At 40.7% G+C, this 24,207-nt stretch overlaps 1 protein-coding gene and 1 non-coding gene across 9 annotated transcripts in view; both read left to right on the forward strand.

The window, feature by feature from the left end:
- Positions 1 to 24,207, forward strand: part of NEK1 (NIMA related kinase 1) — a 181,923-nt gene that overhangs the window by 125,254 nt on the left and 32,462 nt on the right. For all 8 annotated transcript variants that reach the window (XM_047759749.1, XM_047759748.1, XM_047759751.1 and 5 more), the window contains 3 exons: positions 8,321 to 8,473; positions 19,528 to 19,683; positions 24,079 to 24,199. In XM_047759749.1, coding sequence (XP_047615705.1) covers positions 8,321 to 8,473; positions 19,528 to 19,683; positions 24,079 to 24,199 — 430 coding nt within the window. The remainder of the gene's footprint in view (positions 1 to 8,320; positions 8,474 to 19,527; positions 19,684 to 24,078; positions 24,200 to 24,207) is intronic.
- Positions 5,613 to 5,684, forward strand: TRNAE-UUC (transfer RNA glutamic acid (anticodon UUC)). The gene has a single exon. It is a non-coding gene; the product is annotated as a tRNA-Glu (tRNA).

Consider the following 24,207-nt stretch of genomic DNA (forward strand, 5'->3'; position numbering starts at 1 on the left):
GGGATGCTGCTCAGCTTCCAGGTGAAGGGCAGAATCTGAGCCGATGAGGGCAGGAGGGCAGCTGAAAGCTCGGGAGGCGAGGGGCCAGAGGGGAGGTGTTCACAGCAGGGACAGCTGTAGTGCCTTGTGCTGCCAGGCAAGAGCTCAGGCTTCGAGCGCCCTGTAGGTCACGTCTGCTTCCCCAGCTGTCATTGCAGCGCAGACAGCGGACACTGCAGGTGCATCAGTGCAGCTGTGTTTGCAGTACAGTCTTGGTTAGGGACACTGAAATTTTAATTTCATCTAATGGCTTTTATATCTTCGTTCTTCTCTCTGATTTTCTCGTATTCCATTGCTGTCAAGAGTGCTCGTGATTGCTTCCTGGGGGATTTTTATAACAACCTTTTAAAATCCTTGTTAGATCATTCTCACATCTGTGCTGTATTTCTGTTGGCTGCCAGTAGCTGCCTCCCAAGACTCTAGATTTCCCTGGTGCATCTTGGGCCGAGTAACTTTGACTTACATCCTAGACATTTTGAGTATTCCCTGATGAGACTCTGTGTCTTCTTTAAGTCTTAGGAGAATATTAATGTTTCTGCCATAGACTTTGTTAGAGTCAGACCATGAGTTTGCATCTGCCTTCCGTGGCCCATAGTTTCAGTACCAGCTCATTTTCCAGAGCCTATGGGTACATTTTGCTGTGCCGGCCTGTACCGTGGTGACTGTCTGGGAGCTGAGTAGTCGTCGGTTGGCTAGCTCAGTTTTCAGTCTTTGATGTGCAGGACAGGGTCAAGTCCATGTGTGCACAGGTGGTGAGCCCAGGTGATAGCAGACACCTGCAGAGGGTTGCTTTCTTGAATTCCTCTGTCTGCACTGTCTCCGTGGTATTTTCTCTCTAGTTTCCACAGTCTGCTGCCTGCTTGGAGCTGGGAGGCCAGGAGCAGGGGAAGTAGAGTGGGATTGCCCCACCTCCTGGGTACCATGTCTCCATGTCAGCTTTACCTGCTGTGGGTTCTTGATGTCCCACCACTGGGGGTGCTGTGGATCTGTCTTCTTCACCAGTCCAGCTGCCATCTGTTCACACCCTCAGGTCACTGCTTGTGCGCTGTGATCTGTTCTTAGAGCCGAGTCAGTGGACATGGGTGATGTGTGCCTGCTCTCTCTGCCCAGAGCTTAGGACTCCGCTTGTCCTTGAAGGGGCTTCAGCTGCTGCAGAGAAGGGCCTCTTTTGTATTCATCCATGTACTTTCTATTTCTGGGGTTCTTAGTTTCTTTGTTTAGATTTGTGTATCCATGTGGTATCATCGTTTGACTCACGTTGCAATGCCGGTGATAGTCTCTCAACTTCTGTATACTGAGAAGTATTTTTACTTGATTCTGTACCTCATTTTTTAATTAATATAAGTTTAATTATGTAATTTAGTAAGGTGTAATTTTTAATGCTTATACCTTAATCTGTAAAAGCCATCTTCTCTGGGTATGGAGTACTAGGTTGGCAGTTCTCTCTTTCAGTGCTTTATTGTTTCTTTTTCTTCTTCTTTTTTTTTAAATCTTTTGTCTTTTTAGGGCCGCACCTGTGGCATGTGGAAGTTCCCAGGCTAGGGGTCGAATCGGAGCTGTAGCTGTAGGCCTTCGCCACAGCCACGGCAACGCTAGATCCAAGCTGCGTCTGTGGCCTACACCACAGCTCACGGCAATGCTGGATCCTTAACCCACTACGCGAGGCCAGGGATCGAACCCACGTCCTTATGGATACTAGTCGGGTTCGTTAACCACTGAGCCACGACAGGAACTCCTTCAGTGCTTTAAAGATGCTGCTACAATGTCCTCTCACTTGGGTTGTTTCTGACAAGAACTCTGACGCTTATCTTTGCTCCTCTCAGCATCACATGATGGTGTTCTCTGTCGGCTCCTGAGATGGTGTGTCTTTATCACTGCTTTGAGCAATTTGACTGTGAAGTGCCTTATTGTAGCTTTCTTCATGTTTCTTTTCTTTGAGGTTGACCGAGCATCTTGGATCTGTGGGTTTAACATTTTCATCACATCGGAAATTCCTTTGCCAATATTTCTTCAGTTATTTCTCTATGCCTCCTTCCTCCTCAATATTGGGAACTGCAGTTTCATGTATATTAAGTTGTCCCATAGCTAACCAATATGCTTTTCATTTTTGAGGTTTCTCTTTTTTCCTATGCATTTCACTCTGGATAAGTTCAAATTCACCTTTTTTTTTCTTCATTGCCTAACCTATTAGTCTCATCCGATTTATTTTTCACCTCAGATATTGTAGTTTTCATTTCTAGAAGTTCAGTTAGGGTTTTAAAAATATCTATCATGACCCTTCTTAACTTTTTGATCATATGGAATAAAGTCATAAACAATTTATTTAGTTAGCTTATCTGCAAATACTAATGTTTGTCTCAGTTCTGAATCTATTCTGATTGATTGATTTTTCTCCTCATTATGGATTATATTCTTCTGCTTCTTTGCATGATTGGTAAATTTTTTTTTCCAATTACACTTGATTTATAGTGTTCCGTCAATTTTCTACTATAGAGCAAACGGACCCAATCACACGTACATATATATGTTCTTTTTCTCACATTATATTCCATCATGCTCTATCACAAGTGACTAGATATAGTTCCCAATGCTATACAGCAGGATCTCATTGCTTATCCATTCCAAAGGCAATAGTTTGCATCTATTAACCCCAGATTCCCAATCCATCCTACTCCCTCCCTCCCCCTTTGCAACCACAAGTCTGTTCTTCATGATAGGTGCTAGCTATTGTGCATTGTACATTCATGGGTGCTAGGCTTTTTGGTGTTTCTGTAATTTTCTGGAGATTTGTTCTGGACTGCAGTTTAGTTGGACTCAGTTTGATTCATTTATGCCTTGTTTTTAAGAGTTATTAGGTAAAATCAGGGCTGTGTATAGTCAAGTGAGAATTCTTCCCTACTGAAGAGACAGGACCCTTCTGAGTGCCCAGGGCACTGCAAATTAAGACACTTTGCAGTGTGTTGGAAAACAGGCAGTATCTCCTGTCCTGTGTTCCTTGTAGTCCTTTGGGTTGTTCTCTTCCTCCTTAGGTGGATTTTTTGTCTTTTTGCTATTTCTTTGGGCCGCTCCCACGGCATATGGAGGTTCCCAGGCTAGGGGTCCAATTGGAGCTGTAGCCACCGGCCTACGCCAGAGCCACAGCAACGCGGGATCCAAGCCGAATCTGCAACCTACACCACAGCTCACAGCAACACCGGATCCTTAACCCACTGAGCAAGGCCAGGGACCGAACCCGCAACCTCATGGTTCCTAGTCGGATTCGTTAACCACTGCGCCACGATGGGAACTCCAGGTGGTTTTTTCACATGTTTGCTCCCTTCACTACTCTGCTGGATACTGAGGGCTACCCTCTGGAATCTCTGGACTTCTCTCTCTCTCTTGCCTGGTCTCCCAAGGATCCTAGCTTTATCTCCTGAACTCGGGGAGTCTGCTGAGCTCCGCCTGGGCCCCTCCTGAGCCACAGCTGAGAACTCCATTGTTGGAGACCTTAGCTCTGGTGCTGAGAGGTAGCAGAGAGAAGAGGATATATTGAAGAGGTGGTCAGGGCAGACTTTTAAGGGCTTAACAGGGACTCTGAGGGTTTGTCAGAAGAACTTTGAAAAGCATATGAGGAAGAATCAGAGTTAGGAAAGTTGAGACTGGTGGCTTTATTTTATTTATTTATTTATTTATTTATTTATTTATTTATTTATTTATATATATTTTTTATTTATTATTATTATTTTTTTTTGCCTTTTCTTGGGCCGCCCCTGCGGCATATGGAGGTTCCCAGGCTAGGGGTGGAATCAGAGCTGTAGACGCGGGCCTATGCCAGAGCCACAGCAATGCGGGATCCGAGCCGCGTCTGTGACCTACATCACAGCTCGCGGCAACGCCGGATCCTTAACCCACTGAGCAAGGTCAGGGATCGAACCCACAACCTCATGGTTCCTAGTCGGATTCGTTGACCACTGTGCGCCATGACGGGGACTCCGAGACTGGTGGCTTTAAAAGGAAGAGAGATGACAAGCTGAGGCTACAATATCTGCATGGGATTTGTGAGGAAGAAACATTGTGACCTTGATGACAGCTATGTTGTGTTTCTGGAGGAGAGGGTGTAGGGTGAAGGGCTGTATAGGACTGAGCTGTGAGGGGAAGAGATGGAGCCTTGCGGAGCAGAGACTGAAGAATGAAGAGGGAGCCTGTTGCTCACTTTGAACCTAACCGACCTCCCCTGCCCCGAGCAGGGATGTCCAGGCCCCCTCCAGCCAGGCCCCCGGGGTCAGCCTGCTCACTCTGCTCACTCTGTCCTCCTTTCTGCCTCTTCTGCTCACTTTGCACAGTCCTGCACCTTCCTCTGCCTCCCTCTCCTCCTTCTCACATCCTGTGCTGGATGCTTACTGTTTGCCTCTTCTGTCCCTGTTGTTGACCTTTCCCCCTTCTGGAGCCCTCTTGTTCACAGTGTTGTGTGCATGCAACCTGGTCCTCTCCCCCCACCTTCACCTGCTGCTCCAGCCCCCTAGCTGGGGGATTAGCTGTTGGTCTTTGACTTGGATTATCGTCCACACCCTCCCCCCGCTGCCACAAACCCTTTCTTCACTTTGCTGTTAAAAGTAGCTCTCTTCTGTTATTTTTCAAGTCACACAATATTATTTACTAGTTTTAAAGAACTAATCACATGCTGTAATTTTATCCTTCATCTGTTGAGCTGTCTTTGCCTGTGTTCACTGTGATGAAACAGGCTTGTAAAATGAGGTCATCTGACTTGTGGGCACACCGTGTGTTCCGTGTCGTAAAGCACGTGTTAGACACAGAAAGTGGTTATTACATAGATAGATAGGAGGACAGACACAGCCAACATTGTGAGATCTGCTGTGGGAGCTGGAGATAATTGAGGGCACCTTTGAGGGAATAAACTACCGCCCATGGGACAGAGCTAGGGCAGGGAGATGCAGATGTTTATAGAAGATGAGAAAACCCTGCCGTATTTTCTTAAAAAGTGGAAGGAAAGGTCATATGCAAACCAAAACCACAAGAACTGTGTACTCTCAAATGACCATCTAGGCTTGTCTCAGACACATTTAGGAGGACCTGCCAGGTAGTTTATTGCCTTAGTAACTGCAGTTCTATATGGATAGTTAGCATGAGACTGAGAACGCTCTTATGCAAATAATACTTTGTCTCATGGGCTCAAAAATCATGTTTAATTTCCTAAGTGGGAAAATACTTGCGTGATGCAAACATCCCACAGTGTAAACTGTGTGTTTGAAGTTCTTCTGCCTCAGCATCCACTCCATTTGCCTCTCTGTTACCAGGTACCCACTGATGTTAGTTTATTGTTTATCCTTATAGAGGTCATTTGTGTATGTGTGTGTGTATATGAGTACAGACACACATTGATTTTACGTTATTTATTAGAGATTACTCCATATCACCTATTATTACAGTGCACCCTTCAACTGTGTGGGTACTTATATGTGGATTTTTTAAAAATAAAACTAGTACCTGTATTTTTGTTTTAGAGATCTTTAAGTATGGGGAAAAGTGTGTGTTCATTTAGAGATCATGATACGTGGCATCAAAAGGGTTTTAGTTCCCTGATGGTCTAGTGGTTAGGATTCAGCACTTTCACTGCTGTGGCCCAGGTTCAATCCCTGGTCTGGGAACTGAGATCCCACATCAAGCTGCCACTCGCCACGGCCAGTAAAGAAAAAAGAACTTCTTTCTGGTTTGAGTCCAGGTTGCCTTGGCTTCCTGCCTGTGGGTGAGTCATTTCTCAAGTCCTGCTCTTTTTATGAGGCACAAAGAGCTGTACTTGGATTCTCAGCTTCATGGAGGGTCGGTGCCCCAACCCCTGCATTGTCAAGGGTCAGCTGTGATTTGTTTTTCTTATAAGTGTTTTTTGTAAACTTTTTCTACCACCATAAAGAAAAATTCCTTTATTCTTTTTTTAGTTGTGTAGTAGTCTGTTGTGTGATTATACAACATTTCATTTGGAAAATTTCAAACATGGAAAAACTGAAATAATTTTACAGTGAATATCAAAACCCTCCATCTGGATCCTGCCATCACCACTTTACTGTGCTTTCCTGGCCACACATGTGTCCATCCTTCTATCCGTCCATCAGTCTAGCTAATTTATCAGTGTGGTTCAAAGTATCTTGCAGACATTGGTATAGTTCCGTACTTTGCAGCATACCTATCATTAAACAAAGTTCAGTATGTGTTTAGAAGTTTGTTCTTTAATGTTAAGTTGACATATAGTGAAATGCATACATAAATGTGCATTTGCTGAGTTTAACAGAGTCCTGCACCTCCACAACCCAAACCCTGTTAAGACGTGGAACATTACCATCACCCCAAAAAGCTTCCTGCCTCTTCCCAGTCATTCCCTGCTCCTGGCCTCTCAGAAGCAACTTTTTTGAAGTGTTTCTATCTTCAGTTAAATTTCTCATTAAAAAAACTTTAAGAGTTTGTAGTCTTTTGTGTCTGTTTAATTCAGCAGCAGGATGCTTTTTGAGGTTTATCTGTGTTATGATTATTGATAGTTTATTCCTTTTAATTTGTTTAAATTTCATTTATTTGACACTGGTACAGTCACTTCTTTTTTTGCTCAGTGTTAATCTAGCACATCTTTATCTTTCCTTCTTTTAATCTAATTATGTCTTTATATTTAGAATAGGGTGTAGGCAGCAAGTTGCTGGGTTGCCTGTTTCATCCACGCTTATTGCCTTTAGCTTGATTTATTTAGATCATTTATGTTAAATACGATTGTTAATATGGTTTCAGTTAAATGTACCATTTTGCTTTGAGTACCTGTTACTGGCTTATAATTCTAGCTCATTGTTCTGGTATTTTAGTGTTTCCTTTTTAGAGTTTATAGAATGCATCTTTAACTTATCACATCTGTTTTCAGGTGACTTAAAGCATTTCATAGACCTTACAACAGAATACTTAAATTTGTTCTCTCCAAGTTTTGTGTTGTTTTTGCTTTTTTAAGCTTATGCTTTCCTCACAATACATCATGGCCATCTATCTTTCATAGAGTCTTGAATAATAATAGAAAAAACCTTCTGTATCTACACATCATTACTATTTCTAGTGGTCTGTATTCTTTTGGTAAATCAGATTTCCATTTAATATCATTTTTATTCTTCCTGAAGGACTGCCTTTAACATTTCTTGTAATATAGTACTACTGGTAATGAATTCTTTCAGCTTTTTTATATCTGTAAAAGCATCAGTTTTGCCTTTCTTTTGCAAAGCTATTTTTTCTGGGTATAGAATTCTAAATTGCCATTTTCTTCTTTTGGTACCTTAATGATATTGCTCCATTGTCTTCTAGTTTTTACTTCTTCTGATGAGAGTTTTCTGTCATTCTCATTTTTATTTCTCTGTGTGTAATGTGTCTTATTTCCTCTGCTTGCTTTTTAGGTCCCCCACCTCCACCTTGGTTTTAGTGAATTTTATTATGATGTTCCTTGATGTCATTTTCTTCATGTTTCTTTTGCTTGAGTTTCATTGACCTCCTTGGATTTGTGAGTGTATGGTTTTCATCACATTTGGAAATTTTTTTGCCGAAATTAATTTTTCAGCTTTTTCTGTCTCCTTTCTAGAAGTTCAGTATGGATCTTTTTGATGTTTTCCTTGTCCCTAATATCATTAATCTTATCTGTAGTTTGTTGAATGCATAGAATTTAGTTGTAAGGACAATTATAAACGTTCTTGTCCCCAAATTATATCATCCCTGTTATTTTTGAGTTGTTAATGCTTCATTGTTGATCCACACCCCTCTTTATTAAATAGGTTGAATTCTCTATTCAGCAGCTGTGCATATTTAGCCATTTTTGTTAGAAGGCTAAACAGTGATGTTACCTTGATGGGTGCTGTATACTTTTGTGTTCCTGTAAATGTTCTTGACCTTCGTTCAGGGACACAGTTCAGTCATTTGTAACTAGCTTGACCTCTTTGGTCAAGGATCAAACCCACATCCTCATGGATACTGTCGAGTTCTTAACCTGCTGAGCCACAATGGGAACTCTAATTCCTAAGTATTTTCAAAGACATCTTTAGATATATTTTTATTAGGAGTATTATTTGCTTTTGTTCTGTCATTTGTTATTCATTCCCTAAAAGTCTTTTTTTAAGCACTATCATTATTGTTATGTCATTGCGTGCACTTTGTGATATACCTTTTTTTTTTCCTGGGAAGCACTCAATTGGATAGACGACTTTAAATCTGGCTTATAATATTGTTATTATGTGCTATCATTGAGAAATGTTTTTATGTCTTTTTCTTCTAGAACACACAGTGGGAGAGGTTATTAAATTAGATTCTAGTGGATCTCCAAGAAAAGTCTGGGGAAAAAGCCCTACAGATTCTGTTCTAAAGGTACTTGGAGAAGCTGAACTACAACTTCAGACAGAACTATTGGAAAACACAACGAATAGCAGTGGTGAGCAGAAACTAGATATTTTTCTATACTATTAGTAATATAAAAAAAACTGGAGTTCCAGTCATGGCGCAGTGGAAATGAATCCAACTAGGAACCATGAGGTTGTGGGTTCAATCCCTGGCCTAGCTTGGTGGGTTAAGGATCTGGTGTTGCCATGAGCTGTGGTGTAGGTCGCAGACGTGGCTCGGATCCCGTGTTGCTGTGGCTCTGGTGTAGGCCGGCAGGTGTGGCTCTGATTTGACCCCTAGCCTGGGGACCTCCATGTGCCGTGGATGTGGCCCTAAAAAGCAAAGCAAAATAAAACAAAAAAAACTATATGCTTATTTTAAATGAATTATTTGTAATAGATTGTCTTTTTGGTATGGTAGTTTTCTATTTAGATGGAGAATGATTGCATTTTCAGGGGAGTTTTCTCAAATGGTAGTCTTGAGTTTTGCTGTGACATAACCTGGGTGGTATCTACAAATAAAGGGAGAATAAACATATATGGGGGAGGGAGGAGGAGGAAAGTAGAGCAGTCAGAATGGTGTTTCCCATGAGGAAAGGTGTAGGAGCAGAGCATTTAGGTGAGTGGTGTGTACTTAACATGAACTCGGGAATTAAATGTGCTGAAGACACTGTGGTTGAGACAACAGCCATTTTCCTAGGACTGGGAGCTGACTTCTAGGCAAGAGAAAGACATTTGTGCTCCACGAGTGTCGTGGATCTCAGTATTATGACCACACAGAAAGTCGAGTATTGCTGTGAAACAGGTGTTTTAAGATTTAACAGCTTCTTCAAATGAAGAGGGGGATAAATATTGTTTTTCCTCTTTTGGAAATTGTGTCAAGACATGAATGTGTATATTATTATTTCACTTTTCTGTATGTTCATGCTCATTCCTGTCCTCCCTCTCTCTTGTTTTTTTTTTTTTTTTCCATTTAATTGAGGATATAGTTGACGTACAATGTTGTGTTAGTGTCATGTTTACAGAAGAGTGGATCAGTTATGTATACACATCTATCCATTCTCCCCCCAACACAGATTATTATGGAACATTGAGTAGACCTCCCTGTGCAGTATCATAGGTCCTTGTTAGTCATCTGCTTTATATATAATGGTGTATATATGTCAATTCCAAACTCCTAATTTATCCCTCTCCCCTTCCACAGTTTCCGCTTTGTAACCCTAAATTTAATTTTAAAATCTTTGAATTTGTTTTTTTTTTTTTTTCTTTCCTTAAGTGAAGGTGGGAACCGGGGGACTGAAGGTCTCAGGGACCAAGAGCGCCGCCTCAAGAAACCACACTGCTTTTATTGTGCTCTTTAGGATTACGTCAAGTGAGGAGGGGGTTGTAGGTGCAGGATATAGGTTGTTTTTTTTTTTTTAAGTTTCTGTTCTTTTGTATAATTTTTTATTAGGTTCCACATATAAGTGATATCGTATGTTGTCTTTGTCTAGCTTACTTCAGTTGGTATGATAATCTCCAGGTCCACCCATGTTGCTGCAGATGGTATTATTTGTTTTTTTATGGCTGAGTAGTATTCCATTGGATTTAGGTACCACTTCTTAATCCATTCCTCTGTTGGTGGGCCTTTAGGTTGTTTCCATGCCATGTCTTGGCTGTTATGAACAATGCTGCTGTGAACATTGGGATTCATGTATCTTTTCAAATCATGATTTTCTCTGGATATAGGTCCAGGAGTGCAATTGCTGGATCCTATGTCAACTCTATTTTTAGTTTTTAAGGGACCTCCCTAATGTATTTGACATTTAATTTCTAATATTTTGGGGTTTTCTAGCTTCCTTTCTGTTACTGCTTTAGAGCCTAATTGTATTGTGGTTTCAAAATATCATGGTGTACATGGTTTCAGTCTTTTGAAATTTTTGATACGTGCATTCTTGCCCACCTTATGGTCTGTTTTGGTAAATGTTTCTTATGCATTTGAAAGGAATGTGTATTTCACAGTTACTCTATGTATGTTTATTCTCTGTTGAGTTGTTTAATCATAATGTTCAAGTTTCCTGTGTGTTTTATTACTTATCTGCTTGTTATATCAGCTACTGAGAGAAGAGTGTTAAAATCTCCAAGTAAGTTTGTACGTTTTTCATTTTCTCCTTTCAAGTCTATCAATTTTTGATATTTATATTTTTGTTTCTGTTTTTGTTTTGTTTTGTTTTGTTTTTTTAGGGCCACACCCTTGGCAAATGGAAGTTCCCTGGCTAGGGGTTGAATCAGGGCTGCAGCTCCTATGCCAGATGCATGCCGTGTCTGCAACCTACACCACAGTTTACAGCAATGCTGGATCCTTAACCCAGTGAGTGGGACCAGGGATCAAACCTGTGTCCTCATGGATATTAGCCGGGTTTGTTACTGTTGAACCGCTCTGGGAACTCCTTATATTTATATTTCGAAGCTAAGTTTTTTAGTGCATAGCAGTTTAGATTATTGCCTTAAATTCTTTAGATTGGTGCATTGATCATTTTATGCATCTTCCTGTTACACTGACCTTTTTATTGTTATGACCTGTCCATGTTTATCTCTAGTAACATTATTTCCTTTAAAGGCTGCTTTATCTTATATTCCATAGCTAGCTATACCAGCAAGGATTCTTTCAGTTAATGTTTCCTTAGTATATCTTTTTCTGTAGCCTTTTCTTTCATTTGCTCTGACTCCTTATTTTTGAATGTGACTTTTATCTCAAATCCAGTCCAAAGACAATTTTTATCTTTTTTCAGAGTATTTCATTTATTTACGTATAATGCAGTTACTGATTTAGATTACTTTGTAGCCTGTGTTCAGTCTTGCTGTATGTTCTTTTGTTTGTTGCATCTGTTTTTTGTCTCTTTATTCTTTTATTCCTTTCATTCTTTTCATTCCTCCTTTTGGGTTAATCAAGCATTCCATTCTTTTCTTTTGTTTGTTTTTAATTATACATTTTTCATTTACCCTTTTGTTACGGTCCTAAAGCTTACAATTTGCATCCTTCCTTAATTCTACCATAATGCTTAAAGCAACCTTAATTTAGTATTTACATCCCTTCTCAAACCATGCATAGTCCTTTTAACAACACCATTCCATTTATTCCCCTTTAACCCTTTGTACTCCTGTTCTGTGTTTTATTTTCATATCTTATATAGCTCTTAAGACATCATTATCATCATCATTATTAATGCCATTATTATAATATTTTTTACATTTAATCCATATTTTATTCTTTACAGTACTCATTATTTCTTCCCAAAGTTATACACTTCCATTTGTTACATTTTTCTTCTAGTCTAAAGAATTTCCTCTAGTATTTCCTGTAGCGCAGATCTTTCTTTTTTTTTTTTTGTCTTTTTGCCATTTCTTGGGCTGCTCCCACGGCATATGGAGGTTCCCAGGCTAGGGGTCGAATCAGAGCTGTAGCCACCAGCCTACACCAGAGCCACAGCAACGCGGGATCCGAGCCGCGTCTGCAACCTACACCACAGCTCACGGCAACGCCGGATCGTTAACCCACTCAGCAAGGGCAGGGACCGAACCCACAACCTCATGGTTCCTAGTCGGATTCGTTAACCACTGCGCCATGACGGGAACTTCCAGATCTTTCTTTATAAAGAAACTCTATCCTCTTTGGTTTGTCTGAAAAGACCTTTATTTCGGTTGCAGTTTTATGGAATATTTTCACTGTGTATTAAATTCTGGTAGATGGGGGGTGTGATGGTTTGTCTTTGCTTAATTTCATTTTATCTTTTGCATGTTAAAGGTATAGTTAGATTTTCTTCTGCTATCTAATTACGTCAGTGTTATGTCTCATTTTTGTTTATTCGAAAGCAGTATGTGTTTCTCTTGAAGCTGATCTAATATTTTCTCTGACTTTCCACAGTGTTACCAGGATCTTTGAAGGTAATTTCCTTTGGGTTTCCTCAGCTTCTTAAACTGGAGGTTGCTGTCTTCTCTCTCAGTTAGGAGAAAATTACGTCCTTTTGGTCCTCCCATGTTGCTTCTACCCGTTCTCTTCCTGATTTTGGACTCCAGTTGTGTGTATTAGACCCTTTGAGTTTGTTACAGGTCCCTCTTGTGCTCTCTTCTACTTACTTGTTGTGCATTCTTCCATTTCATTCTCTCTCTGCTGACCCCGCTAGCATCTCACCAACCCTGCCTTCTGCTTTTTTTAACCACTAAATGCATCCAGTGAGTTCCTAGTATCAGAGGCTGTGTTTTATGGTTTTAGGACATCCATTTCCTATTTTTTACAGGTTACAGGTTTCCAAATTTTCCATTTGGCCCTTCTCTTCCTCTCTTTTCTTGAATTTGTTCATCAAAGTTATTTTAAGGTCCCACCTTGATAAATCTCAAATCCAAGTATTCTAATCTGTTTCTGTTGTTAGATAGATCTGTCCTCTTTCTGCTGTCTCTTTTTTTGTGGTTTCAGTCTTTTTTCCTATTTCTTTTTTATAAACCATGCTTTATAACAGATCAATGAACTTTTTCTATAGCTTGTCAGATTGTAAATTTTCTAGACTTTGTGAGCCCATTTAATCCACATTCTTTCTCTTTTTAAATTTTTTCTATAGTTAAAAAGGTAAAAGGTTTTTATAGCTTGTAGACTGTACAAAACCAGGGCATAGGTTAGAATTTTTGTTACCTGAATTTTACTGTATTTGATTGGATGCCAGACATTATGGTTAGAATATATAACAGCCTCTGGATAATGTTCTCTTTCTTCAAAGAAGATTATGTTTTCATCTTAAAACTAAGTAATGCCATCAGGTTCCCTTGATGCTGCTGAAGTTAGCTTGGCCTGTTTGTTTGTATTCCTGACTTTGAGCTTCTTCCAGGCAGTAGCCAGTGTTCCTCACTCAGGGTTGGTGATGTCTGCTCACCGCACTCTGGGACTTGCTCTCCAGTCCTCCCAGCTGCCCAGCTGTCCACCTTCACCCAGTCCTTCAGCCTCGTGGTTGCTGCTTTAGGCTGATTTTCTTGGAGTGTTACTTGTGTGTGCAGAGTTTAGGAGTTAGGCAAAAAATAGAGGGGATTTTTTTTTGTTGTGCTTAGGGAAACTTTTACCTAGGTTTGAGTTTGGTTTTGCTGATTTTTTTCCTTGAGGTCTGAGTCACTTTGGTAGTCTCAGACTTCTCAGCCCAGTAGAACTTGCGTTCTGCTTGGAGTCTGTTCCCCTATGCAAGTACTTAGGAAATGATCTCAGGGAGGCTACAATGAAGTGGATCCTCAGTATTTGTCTTCTCAGTCTGACCCTGGGACTTGCCTACATCACTGATGCTCCAGTGCTTCCAAACAGCCTTTTGTATATATTTTTTTCCATCTTATTTATTTGTCCATACTTATTTTTAGTGGATGATTAATCCAATATGAGTTACATTGTCATGACCAGGAACAAAATTCTCTACATTTTTTAAAACTATTTTTTGGTGACTGTAATAGTATATTTTCATTGTAAAACATTTAGAAAATACCAGACACTATGCTATAGAAAGTTGAAATTACCCATAACCTTGTTTCCTAGAGATTATGTTCCTATTAATCATATAAATTTTGTTTTTATTTAAAAATATAGTTCTCTTGTTATAAAAGTTACCTATACACATAATTTAAAATGCCAAGGAGCTCTGGAAGTCTGTTACCAAAAACTCCAGCTCCCAGACCTCACTTGTTTGTCTTTCAATGTCTTTCACCTTACTTTCTACCCTCAAAGTCAACCACTTTCAGCTCTTTTAGCTATTTGTTTTCTTATTTATCAACATAAACCCTATACTTACACTGTTACTTCTTAATTTTAAGATCTGTTTACTATTATTGTTTTTAGCATTAGGCGTCATCTATGGACTTGCCACTTGGGAAGGTGAGGATTTAGTTGCCTTTCACCCATCTGTTTTTCTCCCCAGTCTCACCATGTACAACCATACTCTCCATCCACAGATCCTTCTGATATACTTACCATTTTGGTGAGATCTGTGTACAGTGTTGCTACTGATGTGTATTCTAATCAAGCCAAAATAATTGTTCCACGACTGCTTTCCTTTCTTGCACAATATTTTGTTTTGCTTTTAATGAATACCTGTTTATATTTTGCTTTGTTTTTCATGAACTTATTTCTAGTTTTTTGTCGGACACTCCCCTAGATATGTTTGTCTCTTCTCAGATCACCTACATACCTATAATCATATTGGAATCCCCTCTACCTACTCCAAACCAGAGGAGGTTATCCTTTGACCTGCTGGAAAGACATCATCCTGGCCTCTCCCCTAACCTATTCCCATGTTAGATCTCTTCTTGCCTGGAGTCATGGCTTCCTTTTTCTTGATATATTCCCCCATTTTCCTGGCATCTATGGAGACATGGTGTGTGTGTGGGGGGGGGGGGTGTGTGTCTCTCTGTCCATACCTATCCATGTGTGACAGAATTGCTGCTGTACTGTGGTATCCAATTTTCCCCACTTCCTATTTGGTACAAGCCTCTGCCATGTGGTGTCCGATTTTCCCTGCTTCCTGTTCGGTATGAGACTCTCCCATGTCTGCTTTAGTTTGGGTTGGCACATGGCTACCTAGGCAGATTACTTTTCCCAGCTTCCTTTAGTAGCTGAATGTGGCCATGGGAGTAGGCTGTATCCAAAGTAAAAGAGCTATTCATATGGCTTTTAATTGTTTCCATGTTTATTGAATTGATTGACACATTTTAAAAGTTGTGATATCTAGGGTTTAGAACATGGTGTTTTGGCATAAGTATACCTTGTGTAATGATCACCACAATCCAGCCAATTAACATATCCGTCCCCCCATATAGTTGCCATTTTAGGTGTGTGATGAAAACTTTAAGATTTAGTCTCTTAGCAAATTTCAAGTCTCCTATACAATATTGGCATCCTTAATTAACTGTGCTATGTACTATATCTCTAGAAGTTTATTTATCTTATAACTGAAGGTTTGTACCCTTTACTAACATCTCCCCATTTCTCCCACCTCCCAGCCCCTGGCAACCACCATTCTGCTCTCTGTTTCTCTGAGTTTGACTTTTTTAGATTCTACTTATACCTGATAGCATGCAGTGTTGTCTTTCAATGTCTGGCTGCTTTTGTTTAGAATGATATCCTCCAAGGATTTCCTTCTTCCTTAAGGCTGGATCGTATTCCATTATGTATATAGATACATCTCTGTCCGTTCATCCGGTTAACCCTTAGGTTATTTCCATGTCTTGTATACTGTGAATAATGCTGCCGTGAACACAGGAGTGCAGATGTTTCATCTCCATCCTAATTTAATTTCCTTTGAGTAAATGTCCAGGAGTGGATTGCTGGATTGCTGGGTCATATGCTAGTTCTGTTTTTAATTTTTTTTTTTCATTTTGTTGAGGAACTTCCCTACTGTTCTCCACAGTGGCTATACAAATTTATATTCCCACTAACAGCATATAAGGGGTCCCTTTTTTCCACACCTTCTCCAGTATTTGTCATCTCTTATCTTTTTGCTAATAGCTGTGTTAACAAGACTGAGATGATCTCTCATTGTGGTTGTGATTTGCATTCCCCTGATGATTAGTGATACTGGGCATCTTTTCATATACTTGTTGGCTGTTTGTTATTTTATGTCTTCTTTTGAGAAATACCTGTTCAGTTCCTTTGCCTATTTTAAAATTCTATCATTAGTTAATAGTAGAAAAAAATATTGGAGTTCCTGTTGTGGAGCAGAGGAAACAAATCTGAACGGTAACCATGAGGTTGTGGGTTCAATCCTTGGCCTCACTCAGTGGGTTAAGATCTGGCATTGCCCTGAGCTATGGTGTTGGTTGCAGATGTGGTTCATATCCGGCATTGCTGTGGTTGTGTGTAGGCCAGTGGCTACAGCTCCAGTTTGACCCCTAGCCTGGGAACCTCCATATGCCATGGGAGTGGCCCTAAAAAAAAAAAATCAAAACAAAGAAACAAAATAATAGAAAAAAATTTAATTTGCCCATTTTTTTGCTACTGAGTTGTAGTATGAGTTCCTTAAATTTTTTGGATATTAATCTCTTATCAGATATATGACTTGCAAAATTTTTTTCTTGTTCCATAGATTGCCTTTTCATTTTGTTCATTTTTTTCATTGCTGTGCAGAAGCTTTTTACTCTGATATAGTCCCACTTTTTTTTTTGTTTGTTTTTTTCTTTTTGTTTTTGTCTTTTTGCCTTTTCTTGAGCTGCTCCCGCGGTATATTGAGGTTCCCAGGCTAGGGGTCTAATCGGAGCCGTAGCCACTGGCCTACACCAGAGCCACAGCAACGCAGGATCCGAGCCGTGTCTGCGACCTACACCACAGCTCACGGCAGCGCCGGATTGTCAACCCACTGAGCAAGGGCAGGGATCAAGCCCGCAACCTCATGCTTCCTAGTCAGATTGGTTAACCACTGCACCACGACGGGAACTCCCACTTTTTGTTTTTGTTTTTTGCTTTTGTTGCTTGTGCTTTGGTATCATATCCAAGACTGTCTCTTTTTTTGTCTTTTTAGGGCCACACCCACGGCACATGGAAGTTCCCAGGCCAGGGGTTTAATTGGAGCTGCAGCTAGCGGCCTATACCACAGCCACAACAACGCCAGATCCGAGGTGCATCAGTGACCCCCACCACAGCTTATGGCAATGCTGGATCCTTAACCCACTGAGTGAGGCCAGAGATTGATCCCAAATCTTTTTTTTTTTTTTTTTTTGTCTTTTAGGGCCTCACCAGCAGCATATGCAGGTTTCCAGACTAGGGTTCCAATCTAAGCTGTGGCCGCCAGCCTACGCTTACAGCCACAGCAATGCAGGATCTGAGCCTCATCTTCGACCTACATCACAGCTCACGGCAATGCCAGATCCTTAACCCACTGAGTGAGGCCAGGCATCGAACCTGCGTCCTCATGGATGCTAGTCGGGTTTGTTAACCATTGAGCCACGACAGGAACTCCTGAACCAAATCTTTTTTTTTTAAGGGCCACCCCTTCGACAGATGGAGGTTCTCAGGCTAGGGGTCTAATCAGAGCTGTAGATGCCAGCCTGCGCCAGAACCACAGCAATGCAGGATCCGAGCCACGTCTGCGACCTACACCACAGCTCATGGCAATGCCAGATCCTTAACCCACTAAGCGAGGCCAGGGATCAAACCTGCATCCTCGTGGGTACTGGTTGGGTTCATAACCCGTTGAGCCACAATGGAAACTCCCTGATTGGGAAATATTCTTTAGAGTTGCAGTGGTAGAGGGAGATAAGTGGAAAAGCAGGATGTTAGATATTAGAACGTGAAATATTTTAACATTGAACGTTTTGAGAAGCTGTATTTAATGACGAGATCTCCAAGATCTGAGCATTGGAGTGACTGAGGTGGAATGAAGATGATGGTGAGATGAACCGACAGGCTCAGGTACAGGAAGGTTACTGAGAAACCCAGCAGGTGAGCAAAGATGGGGTTAGTGTGGGGGCTCCCAACAGTGAGCTGGAAAGGAGCAGACAGAGTGACCTGGCCATCTTTCAGAGAACTTTAGTAAGCTGTCCTGAGCCAGAGCAGCCCCTCCTGGCATCATTTAAAAGGATGGACAGTTTCAAAGCAATTACTAGAAACACACAAAAACAATTAGTTCATAACTTAAAAAATATCATTCACACACACACACACACACACACACACACACACACACATATGTTTTAACCAAAGGAATAGGCAAGTAAACTCTCTCTTAGCCACCTTAGAAATTAATTAATTTTTACCACTTTCTTTTTATACCTTTATTGGTCATTACCAAGTTTCAATATGTTTTAAATAATTAAATACTGCAACTGGGACATTAAAAATGCAAACTGATTTAGGAGTCCCTGGCGGCCTAGTGGTTTAGTATCCAGCATTGTCACTGCTATGGTCTGGGTCACTGCTATGGTGCAGGCTTGATGCCTAGCTAGCAAATTCCACATGCCGTGGATGCAGCTAAAAAAAAAATACAAACTAAATTACCAAAATAATTGTGTTCTGAATATTTTGTATAATATTATGCATTTTACATTGCATAAAATGGTTTTATACATGAAGATAAGGTTTGTTTTTGATTAATGAAAATTCTAAATACATTTGAATAAAACATTCCTGTGCATACATACACAGTCAGTCAACTGGGATAGTCAAAACCATGTGCATTGGAGTGACTGAGGTGGAATGAAGATGATGGTGAGATGAAATGTGGTTTTATAAATGTGGTTATTAAAAATAAAAATACATTCATATAACAGTGGTAAAAATTGAAATTTTAAAAATTAATTTGAGAGTTTTACAAAATTACACACATATGAATGATATAACCTAATTCTATATATTTCAAAATCTTTATGCTTGACACTGAAATGTCTCTATCCCATGGGAAATTTTTGATTTTAAAGTTTTCTATTTTAAGGAATTTTTATAATTCATAATTATTAAAGTGTCTTATCCATGGGCGTGATGCAGACCCAGTCCCAGCAAATAGAAGAGTCATGAGAGTCAACTCTCTCTGCTATCACCATGTGTATTTCGCTGTAGTTTTAAAAGAATATCCTCTTCACTTGTACAGTGAAGTATGTCTTCATATTCATGCCTGTCATCAGTGGTTACAGACTGGGTCCCACAGCTTATAGGGGAAGGACTGATGACTGTGGGGAACTCGATCCTAAAGCAGCAACATCACCGAGTGCTCGTGTTCAAAACAAGGTGCCAGTCCTTCAGAAAGGTTAATACACTGATGTCATACCTTGGTTAATGCTGAAATATCTAGGTCCAGAATACTCGTCAGGTGCATTTTAGTACTATCTCACTTTTAAATTTAATAGGAGCTGTGATTTTAAGTAAAGCCAAACATTTTTCTAACTGATCTGAAAAGCCTGAAAAACAGTGCCTTTATAGCAAAAACACCTTTTTAATTTAAATTTGGCTATCGTATGCTTTAATGATTTATTAATTTCTAGTGTGTAACAGAACTTAACCAGTAACTACCTTTTTTTAAGAATGAACTTTGTTCTAAATGCGGTTACAGATAAAAATTCAAGCCACTTTGAGAACATAGCATGATTTTTCTTGTTGTTATTGTTGTTGTTTCAGAGATTTCTCCTGAAAGAGAAGAAATTTTAAAAGAAAAAATAAAATGTATTTCACTTGAAATGAAGCCATCAGCTACTGTTGATTCTTCTGTTGAGACAAATAGTCCAGACTTTAGTGAGGCAGAGACAGCATTGAAACCAGAAGGAAATGTGGATGGTATGTTTTAATAGATCAGATGAGCTTTATTTGATTTAATAATGCTTTAATGTATTTTTTATAAACAGATCTTCAGAATACGTATGTGTGTTTGGGTGATTCATCTCAAATTAGGTTCACTGTTTTTCTAGTAACTGGCCTCTTTTTTTTTTTTTTTTTTTAATTGCCACATAGCAGATCTCCCCAAAACTTCATGTTAAAACAACAGCCATTTTACTACTATAAATGTAATGTATAGTACTCAGTTCCTGACATACACTACTTTGTGTGTGTCGGGAATTGAGTCGAGGCCTGGCCCACCCATGTGTTTCTCTAATATGTGTGCTCTTGGCTTTGTGATTGCCTGGGGTGTTCAGCTGGCAGTCAGGCTGGTCTCATGTGCCCCAGAGGGCTTAACAGGTGTCCTGACAGATATAGCTCACAGGGTGGCCTACCTGGGCCGCCTTCCTCTTCACATGTAGTCTTTCAGCAGGGTGGTCTGACATCTTACTTGGCCCATAGATACCCAGGTAATAAGCAGCTTTTACTCGTGGAAGCTAGTCTCAGAACTGGCAGTGTCACTTCTTCAGTACTTCGTTGGTCAAAGCAGTTCCAGGCCAGCCTGGATTCAGAGGGAAGGGAAACAGACCCCACTTCTCAAAGGTAAGAGGGTTAAAGATCATAGCTATCTTTATTATCACAGGCTGCTGTTTGACCAGAATTGTTTACATCACCCTCACCTGCAAAACACACTTACTCTTCAAAGCCTCATCTTATTATGACATTGGCTCAGAGTTTAAGGATGTTATCATCAAGATCAGGCTTATGTGTAAATGTGTTTCCTTGGTATAGTTCTCTGAATACAATTACTCTCAATCTTTGAAACTAGAAGTAAAAATCAAAACAAAAACAGCCGCTTCCTTCCATCTACTTAACATCCAGTGGTGAGGCAGGACTGGAGGCTTCTTTTCCAAAACCAGGACCGAGGGAAGCACACAGTGCTCATTGGTACTTGGACATGGAATCCCGCCAGGAGTAGCATGGCCAGTGGTCTCCCCTGCACCAGGAGTCCATGCCTTTGAGGGCTCCTCTCTTCTGAACTGGATCTTCTGCTTTCAGTACGAGCTAGGGGTGCTTCTGCATGTGGAATTTTCCTAATGATTTTGTGGATTTCCATCGAATATTATTGACATTCACCACAATTGTCAAAAATCACTGGGGTTTTTTGGTTTGTTGCTTATTTTGGAGGCTGTGCCTTCTCTCTCGTTAGTGCCTTTGTGGATGCTGGGAGATGGGTACTTGAGATCCTTAGCAGTCTTTTGTCCAACCATGAGAGTCTGTGTGACAAGCTGCTGTTTGGCCACACCCTTGACTTTGTCTTTGCTCCGAGAACGCGCCTTAGCACCTGGTGTAGTGTTTATCTGGAGGCTGTGTCTTCCCTTGAGAAGCTGTCTCCTCTTGAATTCTCCTCATAATCCAAACAATTCTTTCTTCAGCTAGCCCTTTCCTCCTTGTATGTTACCAGAGGCTGCCACAGGAATCCAGATGGCACTTGGAATGCTCTGCTCAGATTAGCTTGGTCATTGAATTTATTAGGTGCATTTTCTTTCATCCTTGTTATCACAGGTGCCAAATTTTCTGCCATCCTGTAACAAGAAGGCCCTTTCCTCCAGCCTCTGTAACTGTTTGTCACTGGCCAGTCTCTCACCACCATCTCCTTGAAGCCTTGTTCAGCTCCTGCTGCTGCCTTGTCCCAAAATCAGTGCATGTTTTTGAGATTTGTTATGTTGCAATCTATAATCTATTTTCTTTCTTTCTTTCTTTCTTTTTTTTATCTTTTTGGGGCCGCACCCATGACATATGGAGGTTCCCAGGCTAGGGGTCTAATTAGCTGTAGCCCCCAGCATGAACCACAGCCACAGCAACACCAGATCCGAGCTGCGTCTGTGACCTACACCACAGCTCACAGCAACGCTGGATCCTTAACTTGCTGAGCAAGGCCAGGGATCGAACCCACAACCTCATGGTTCCTAGTCGGATTCGTTTCCACTGCACCACAACGGGAATTCCTACCCTGTTTTCAGATATGAAATTCTGTCTCAGTCATCTCTTGCTGCAAAAAAATTGCTCTGGAGACTTAGTGATGATTGTATTTTCTCCCACACCTTGGTGGATTAGGAAATGGAAGGTTCTCCTCCTCCACAGGGTCCCAGCTGGCATCGCTCAGTGGTGTTTAGCTGTCAGCTCTCAGCTATGCTTGTTTGGAGGGTGTGAGGAAGTGTCAGGCCCATGGGTCATGTCTTGAGTTAGGGGCTTGGCTGGGCCTGTCTAGCTGGTCCCTCTCCTTCATTTCAGTCTCAGAGCCTTGCTGTATGGTCTTTCATGGTGGCTTGGGCTTCCAGATGCCCAGGTGGAAGCTGCCACTTCTCTTAAAGTCTGGACCTGGAACTGGCTTCTAACACTTAAGCTCTCTCATTTGGCCCAGGCAATCACACTGCCAGCCCAAATGCAAGGGAGGGGAAACAGAGTCCCCTCTAGATGACAGGAATGTCGGAGACCTTGCTGTATGTGTGTCCATCTTTAATTCACCAGAGTCACTTCAATAGTCTTATTCATTAGGATCATAGTTAATAGGCATTTTACACCTGTTCTTTAACAAAACAAAACCCTGTTAGGCATGTAGTAGAGGCTGTGTGGCCTAGTGCAAGGACTTGCAGACTTTTTCTACAGAGAGCACATAGTGAATATTTCCAACTTCCTGGACAATAAAGTCACAGATCAGCTGTGTAGAGTGAGTCGTATTGATATGGCTTAAGGTACTAGAGAACAATTATTCATTAAAAAAGTTTTTAAAAGAATCCCTTTCCCAAGTGCTTATTACCTTATATGCATGACCAAAAAATCATTTAAGTAAAAGATAAAATTTTAAAGTTTGGTACAGTGTCAATCATCTTTCTAAGCAGGACAGCTTATTGGAAACTTGTAAAATAGAGAAGGGGGTGCTTCCTGTTTTCTCTTTTACCAAGGACCCGCCAACTTGGGCCGCGTTCACACTAAGACTGTGAAGAAGGCGGCCTGGGTCATCATTGAAAAGTACTACGTGTGCACGTGCGAGGAGATTGCCATTATTTCCAGCAAGAAACTCTGCAATAAGATCACAGGCTATGTCACACATCTGATGAAGTGGATTCAGAGAGGACCAGTGAGAGATATCTCCATCAAGATGTAGGAGGAGGAGAGAGAAGAGATAACTATGTGCCTGAGGTCTCAGCCCTGGATCAGGAGATCATTGAAGTAGATCCTGACACTAAGGAGATGCTGAAACTCTTGGACTTTAGCGGTCTGTCCAACCTGCAAGTCACTCAGCCTACAGTTGCGATGAATTTCAAAACACCACGTGGAGCCGTTTGAATCTTTCTGCTATGCTGTAATATTTTCAATAAACCTCAGTCAGCAAAAACAACAACAAAATAGAGAAGGAAAGAGTATCAGGGTTTCAGGGGGAAAAAAATGGGAGTCATGGTGGCTAAAACAAGAAAGTATTGATAATTTGAACTGGAGAGGAAAAGGAAGTTAACAAATGAAGAAAGAATTCCTGGGAGTTCCTCTTGCGGCTCAGCAGAAACAGACCCAACTAGGATGCACATTCCATTTCTGGCCTCACTCGGTGGGTCAGGGTCACCTTGCCATGAGCTGTGGTGTAGGTTGCAGAGGTGGCTCAGATCTGGCATTGCTATGGCTATGGTGTAGGCCAGCAGCTACAGCTCTGATTTGACCCCTAGTCTTGGAGCTTCCATTTACCATACCTGTGGCCATAAAATAAAATGAAATAAAATAAAATCTTTGTTCTCATACTATTTACTTTCAGGAACTATTACTCACTGCAAGAAAACAGAGGTAGTACCCTGGTTATTCATTATTTGAAGGTCTAGGAAAATAGATTTAGTACACTCCAATTATGTTCTCAGTGTCATTACAAAAGGCCAGGTAATAGGCGTTTTTTGATGATTGAACTTTCCTGTCAGTTACTAATCAATGATATTGTAGTCTACTCTTCTTCCATATTTCTGACCACAGGTACTGTTATCCTTTAGTTTGTATTCATTTTGGAAAGCAATTTACATATTACTAAAATTTTAATGAAGAGAAATTCTTTTATAATAATGAAATACACAGAGTAACTATTTCTTTTGGGTATTTTTATTGCACTGAAAATGCAAAAGGAAAAGTCTGTTATTTCAGAAATAACTAGAGAGTAAACACAGTAAGATTGAAGATCCTCAGATAAAATATTAAATTTTTTTTATTATTGCTACTTTAGCCTAAAACTAGGTGTGATAATTTATAGAAGATGTATTGTTTTCACTAAGTGGTTTTTGCCCCAAGACATGTGTTTGCTGTGTGTTTCTTTTGCAGAGCCTGACGACCTGGAAATGGAAGTTCTCCAGGAGCCCAGCAGGGCAGACAGAGACGGTCACCCGCCCTGCTCTGCAGTCACCGTGTGGATGAGTGATGGGAAGGACGCAGGGGAAGTCGAGTATGTTC

This window comes from Phacochoerus africanus, chromosome 15, assembly GCF_016906955.1.
Source record: "Phacochoerus africanus isolate WHEZ1 chromosome 15, ROS_Pafr_v1, whole genome shotgun sequence".
NCBI classification, from domain to species: Eukaryota; Metazoa; Chordata; class Mammalia; order Artiodactyla; family Suidae; genus Phacochoerus; species Phacochoerus africanus.